Below are 6,720 nucleotides of genomic sequence, written 5' to 3'. Positions count from 1 at the left end.
AGCCTGGGCCTGCTGACTGCTTCTTAGGCATTGCAGCGCCACCTTGAGGCAGGAACACAGCACAGCAGTACCATCTTTGACCTGAACGCAGAGGTTGAACCTCGCGTGACAGGATCACTGAATATTTCATATGAGCTTTAACATATCAGGTGGATAATGTTTTAAACTTTGTTGTGCTGCGTTTATCTGTTTTAATGTCAGGTTTGGGTTGTTTTCACTGAAATCCTGAAGAGGCACACAGACACGGACACATGTCGGACTTTTATCTAAACACAAACTTTTATTCAGAAACAAACAGTACAAAATACATGCAGCTGTTTCAGAGGAGCTGCTTCAAGGCGCCTGCGAGCTTTGGAAATATTTGGATTTTAAAGGCAGGTTTTAATATTTTCAACAGCAGGGGGCAGCGTTTCTTGAGCTGGCGTTGTTTTAACTTTAGTTTTTGATGTTTCTAAATTTTCTCACAGATTTTGTTTGCCCGGCTGCAGCTGCAAAGGCACTGCACCAACGCCTGGTAGAAATTTGCATCACAGTCCTGCTTCCTTTGGCATCTGTTAAACATAATTCATAAAGGTTTTAGGCATAAAATCATTTTTCAACACATTCTCGTGATGTCTTTTCTTGGAAGCATTTAAAGTATTTAAAAATGAAAATACCTTTAAAAATAGCACCCTGTGACATAAAAAAGATTATTCCATTTCAGTAAAGTAGTTTCAGAGGAGTGAACTAAACTAATCATACATGGGTGGAGGACAAGGCGGCTCCTTGTGTGTGTTTAAGTCTTTACACTTTAACTGCCCAGAACAAAACCCACTGTGGACGAAGCTGCTCTGAGGTCGCTCTGCTGCTGTGTCAGCTCTCAGTGCAGATCGGTGGCCCGGCGCCTCATCTGTGCTTTGACAGACAAACTCTCTCGCATTCTGCCTGCGTCGCAAAGCGGTTTTCGTTGCCTCCGCAGCCGCTGTACCAGAAACGGGAGCAGACGCTGCGTTTGTGGTCGAAGAACCACCTGACCGTGTAATTCACACAGTCGCCAGCATCCTTGCCGAGGAAGCAGATGCCTGCAAGAGGTGACAGGAGCGAGGAGGCAAAATCAGCTCACAGAAAAACAAACTCAATAAAACAGAACAGAAGAATAGAAGAGCCCTTTATTGTCATTGTACATGTGCAAAATTATGGGCGCTCTGCAACGGAGGAAGAAAATATATCAATAGTAAAGGGCTTCAGGAATACATAGCAGACAGATCGGGGTCAGCAACCTTTAACACCCAAAGAGCAGTTTGGACCCAGCTTGTTGTTACCATAGTTCATGGAGGAGCTGCTCACTTACGTTTGTGGATCCAAAGATCCATGCTTGGCCTGCCTGGGGTTGAAAGCCTCGATAAATCCACGGCGCTTCGGCGGGTACGGTTATTTTGAGCGATGAAGAATACTAACATATAATTTTATTTTTGTATTTCAAGATCACGATAATCTTCCAATTGCGAACTACAAGTTAAAAAAGAACCAAGACAATTAAAATACACTTCAGTTACTTGTCATTTTTTTCCAAACCACGTGGAGCCGCAGTATAAGGACTAAAGAGCCGCAGGTTGCGACCCCTGCTCTAGAGGAATGTGAGTGTGTGAGCGTCCTGAGTGATGAGGGTCACTCAGACCATGCCTCAGATTGGTGGGCAGGGGTCGGGGGAGAAGCTGTTAGTGAGTCTGGAGGTGTGGCAGCTGACTGACCTGAGGCGCAGACCAGAGAGCAGTGGGTCAAACAGGTGGGGGGCGGGGTCACCTGTGATGGCCCTGGTTTACTTGAGACAGGAGGATCTGGCGATGGCCTCCAGGTGTGTCAGAGGGCAGCCAGTGATTTTTTGGGGGGTGCTAATGACCCTCAGGCAGCCTTCCTGCTCTCAGTCGTGGCCCCTGAGTACAAACACCTGGCAGTTTATGTATCGAGCTGCAAAGTGCAGCTGTGCTTCTTACTAATAACACTGTAACCTCCTGACACCCAGCACACTCGTTTATGTCCTCTGAAGGGGAATTTATTTTAGTCTGTATCTTTTGACCGGTTTGAGCTACCCCACTAAAAGACTTTCCCTCAGTTCTCGGCTGGTTAAACTGAAGTAGGCTGAATGTTTGTGGCTCATGTTTTGGTCAATGTCTCCCTATTTGATGATTGCAGACTGTAGGTGCGATGTCACTGAGATCATCTGCGTTCCTCAAACTCAGCGTTCTTCCCGTCATCGTAGCGAGGAAGAGAAAGGACAGTGTGACTGAGAGCAGGTGGATGCTCACCTGTGGACACAAAGCTGTCCAGCTGCTTCGTCGGCTCCACGTCCACATCTGTCAGAGACCAAACAGTCAGCAGGGAGTGCGAGCTAAAGCTGCAGAGCTTCAGTGAAGCAGGTTTCATTAGAGCACTTTACAACACCACAGGCTGAGTTACACCCACAGGGGAGAAATAAACAGCAACACAGACGGCCATAAACAGGCCAGTGATCCGAGTGTGTGCTTGTTAATGATGTGGACTCACTGACGACTGAATGTGAACCATTCGTGGTTAAAATCTGTTTGTTTTTAACTAATTAGAAACATGTCTGTAAAGGTTCTCAGTCATCCAGCTCATCGTAGTCTGAGGAGCTTGGAAAGAAAAGCGTCTGGACTTCTTTAAGTTGCTTGAAGACGTTTATGCTTCTTCAGTTCTTAGAGCAACTGGTTTAAGCCCCGGCCTAAGAGGGGACGACGGACCCCCTAATGATCCTGTACCTAATCACACGAGCCGAGGTATGAAAACAGGTGCAGGTCACAATCAGCCAAGGGTTTGGGTGAAACCTAACTCCACCCTATCATGTGATTTCATTCCCGACGCCTTAACACCCAATCACATCCTGGGCCTTCTGACCTCAGGGAATCAGCCTCTTTGCTGATTTGATGAAAGCCCAATTAGGATAACCGCATGTTTTAAGAGCTTTCTTTACACGTGTGGGTTCACCCAACATCTTGGTTGATTGTGACCCCCACCCATTTTCACACCCAGGCAGAGGATCAATAGGAGGTCCACGACCCTCGTAGGGACACTCCCACAGGGCTTAAAAATCTGGGACGCTCCACCAGTCGCTCTGAGAACTGAAGAAGCTTCTCGGGTGAAACGTCTTCAAGAAACTGAAAGTGCAGATGCTTTTCTTTCCAAAATGTTTTTGAATGTTACTGAGCACTAATTAGTGAGTGTGTGTGTGTGTTTATGTGTGTGTGTGAGTGCTCTACCTGTGAGGTCAGCTCCTGAAAACGACCTGTTTCTTTTGCTCAGAGTGTTGATGACACTCAGGTTTCTTGCCAAGATTCCCGTCTGCTCCTGGAACCAGTTTCTCGGCTGATCGGAAATCTCCAGCTCCCAGTCTGCTGAGCCCTGACTGGACACAGAGCAGCGGCACTCGCTGAGCCATCACAATAGCTTTCTGAATAACACGTTTAATTATTGCTGCTCCGAAACTGCTGTTTACTAACATTTATGTGCTTTATATTTCAAGGCATAGAAATACTACAGAGAAACCCAACAATCAGACGACCTCATATGAACAAGAACTTGGCAACGGTGGGAAGGAAAAACTCCCTTTTAACAGGAAGAAACCTCCAGCAGAACCAGGCTCAGGGAGGGGCGGGGCCATAAAAAACAAACTGGAGTCTATTAGATAGATATGATACAAACCACTGCAGTGCAGTACCTGTAATACCTACAGCATGTTCTAATCGCTCTAATAGGATATTATGGTCGACAGTATCGAACGCTGCACTGAGGTCTAGCAGGACAAGCACAGAGATGAGTCCACTGTCAGAGGCCATAAGAAGATCATTTGTAACCTTCACTAAAGCTGTTTCTGTGCTGTGATGAGCTCTGAAACCTGACTGAAACTCTTCAAATAAACCTCTGCAGATGATCTGTTAGCTGTTTGACAACTACTCTTTCAAGGATGTTTGATATAAAGGAAGGTTGGAGATTGGCCTATAATTAGCTAAGACTGCTGGGTCTAGAGATGCTTTTTGAGTAAAGGTTTAACTACAGCCAGCTTGAAGGCCTGTGGTACATAGCTGATCATTAGAGATAGGTTGATCATATTTAAGATCGAAGCATTAATTAATGGCAGGACTTCTTTGAGCAGTTTTGTAGGAATGGGGTCTAAAAGACACGTTGATGGTTTGGAGGAAGTAATTATTGAAGTTAACTCAGAAAGATCAGTTGGAGAAAAAGAGTCTAACTTAACATCAATGGTACTAAGAGTAGCTGTAGATAATATTACATCTGTGGGATGATTACTGGTCATTTTTTCTCTAATGATAAAAATGTTATTTGTGAAGAAGTTCATGAAGTCATTACTAGTTAAGGTTAAAGGGATGGTTGGCTCAACAGAGCTCTGACTGTTTGTCAGCCTGGCTACAGAGCTGAAGAGAAACCTGGGGTTGTTCTTATTTTCTTCAATTTATTTGTGAAGAAGTTCATGAAGCAATAAAGAGAAACTTATTCCAGTTAATTAGTGCCAAACAGTAAGAGATGACATTGTCTCCAGCTTATGGGTTATCTGCTTTAAGGTGTGTTTGTGTGAGCTACACAGATGTGTTGTTGATGACAAAGCTGTGTGAGTCTGTGTGAGTCTGTGTGAGTCTGTGTGAGTCTGTGGAAGCTGTGGCTCAGTGTGAGTCTGTGTGAGTCTGTGTGAGTCAGTGTGAGTCTGTGTGAGTCTGTGTGAGTCTGTGGCTCAGTGTGAGTCTGTGTGAGTCAGTGTGAGTCTGTGTGAGTCTGTGGAAGCTGTGAGTCTGTGTGAGTCTGTGTGAGTCTGTGTGAGTCTGTGGCTCAGTGTGAGTCTGTGTGAGTCAGTGTGAGTCTGTGTGAGTCTGTGGAAGCTGTGAGTCTGTGTGAGTCTGTGTGAGTCTGTGTGAGTCTGTGGAAGCTGTGGCTCTGTGTGAGTCTGTGTGAGTCTGTGTGAGTCAGTGTGAGTCTGTGTGAGTCTGTGGAAGCTGTGGCTCAGTGTGAGTCTGTGTGAGTCTGTGTGAGTCTGTGGAAGCTGTGGCTCAGTGTGAGTCAGTGTGAGTCAGTGTGAGTCTGTGTGAGTCAGTGTGAGTCTGTGTGAGTCTGTGGAAGCTGTGGCTCAGTGTGAGTCAGTGTGAGTCTGTGGCTCAGTGTGAGTCAGTGTGAGTCAGTGTGAGTCTGTGGCTCAGTGTGAGTCAGTGTGAGTCTGTGTGAGTCAGTGTGAGTCTGTGGAAGCTGTGGCTCAGTGTGAGTCAGTGTGAGTCAGTGTGAGTCAGTGTGAGTCTGTGGCTCAGTGTGAGTCAGTGTGAGTCTGTGTGAGTCTGTGTGAGTCAGTGTGAGTCAGTGTGAGTCAGTGTGAGTCTGTGTGAGTCAGTGTGAGTCTGTGGAAGCTGTGGCTCAGTGTGAGTCAGTGTGAGTCAGTGTGAGTCTGTGGCTCAGTGTGAGTCAGTGTGAGTCAATGTGAGTCTGTGTGAGTCTGTGTGAGTCAGTGTGAGTCAGTGTGAGTCAGTGTGAGTCTGTGGAAGCTGTGGCTCAGTGTGAGTCAGTGTGAGTCAGTGTGAGTCTGTGGCTCAGTGTGAGTCAGTGTGAGTCAATGTGAGTCTGTGTGAGTCTGTGTGAGTCTGTGTGAGTCAGTGTGAGTCAATGTGAGTCTGTGTGAGTCTGTGTGAGTCAGTGTGAGTCAGTGTGAGTCTGTGGCTCAGTGTGAGTCAGTGTGAGTCAGTGTGAGTCTGTGTGAGTCAGTGTGAGTCTGTGGAAGCTGTGGCTCAGTGTGAGTCAGTGTGAGTCAGTGTGAGTCTGTGGCTCAGTGTGAGTCAGTGTGAGTCAATGTGAGTCTGTGTGAGTCAGTGTGAGTCTGTGGAAGCTGTGGCTCAGTGTGAGTCAGTGTGAGTCAGTGTGAGTCTGTGGCTCAGTGTGAGTCAGTGTGAGTCAGTGTGAGTCAGTGTGAGTCTGTGGCTCAGTGTGAGTCAGTGTGAGTCTGTGTGAGTCAGTGTGAGTCAGTGTGAGTCTGTGGCTCAGTGTGAGTCTGTGTGAGTCAGTGTGAGTCTGTGGCTCAGTGTGAGTCAGTGTGAGTCAGTGTGAGTCTGTGGCTCAGTGTGAGTCAGTGTGAGTCAGTGTGAGTCTGTGTGAGTCAGTGTGAGTCTGTGGAAGCTGTGAGTCTGTGTGAGTCTGTGTGAGTCTGTGGAAGCTGTGAGTCAGTGTGAGTCTGTGTGAGTCTGTGTGAGTCAGTGTGAGTCTGTGTGAGTCTGTGTGAGTCTGTGGCTCAGTGTGAGTCTGTGTGAGTCTGTGTGAGTCTGTGGAAGCTGTGGCTCAGTGTGAGTCAGTGTGAGTCAGTGTGAGTCTGTGTGAGTCAGTGTGAGTCTGTGGAAGCTGTGGCTCAGTGTGAGTCAGTGTGAGTCTGTGGCTCAGTGTGAGTCAGTGTGAGTCAGTGTGAGTCTGTGGCTCAGTGTGAGTCAGTGTGAGTCTGTGTGAGTCAGTGTGAGTCTGTGGAAGCTGTGGCTCAGTGTGAGTCAGTGTGAGTCAGTGTGAGTCAGTGTGAGTCTGTGGCTCAGTGTGAGTCAGTGTGAGTCAGTGTGAGTCAGTGTGAGTCTGTGGCTCAGTGTGAGTCAGTGTGAGTCTGTGTGAGTCAGTGTGAGTCAGTGTGAGTCAGTGTGAGTCTGTGGCTCAGTGTGAGTCTGTGTGAGTCAGTGTGAGTCTGTGGCTCAGTGT

At 47.1% G+C, this 6,720-nt stretch overlaps 1 protein-coding gene across 1 annotated transcript in view; it reads right to left on the bottom strand.

Moving 5' to 3' along the window:
- Positions 1-262: 262 nt before the first annotated feature.
- Positions 263-6,720, bottom strand: part of LOC308405272 (collagen alpha-6(VI) chain-like) — a 65,454-nt gene continuing 58,996 nt past the window's right edge. The window contains exons 38-40 of the mRNA XM_080895780.1: positions 3,255-3,400; positions 2,286-2,333; positions 263-1,061 (exon numbers count right to left, since the gene is read on the bottom strand). Of these exons, the coding sequence (XP_080751906.1) occupies positions 886-1,061; positions 2,286-2,333; positions 3,255-3,400 (370 nt within the window). The 3' untranslated portion in view covers positions 263-885. The remainder of the gene's footprint in view (positions 1,062-2,285; positions 2,334-3,254; positions 3,401-6,720) is intronic.

This window comes from Rhamphochromis sp. 'chilingali' (assembly GCF_963969265.1).
Source record: "Rhamphochromis sp. 'chilingali' genome assembly, chromosome: 11".
NCBI classification, from domain to species: Eukaryota; Metazoa; Chordata; class Actinopteri; order Cichliformes; family Cichlidae; genus Rhamphochromis; species Rhamphochromis sp. 'chilingali'.
This window is presented reverse-complemented; position numbering and strand designations above follow the sequence as displayed.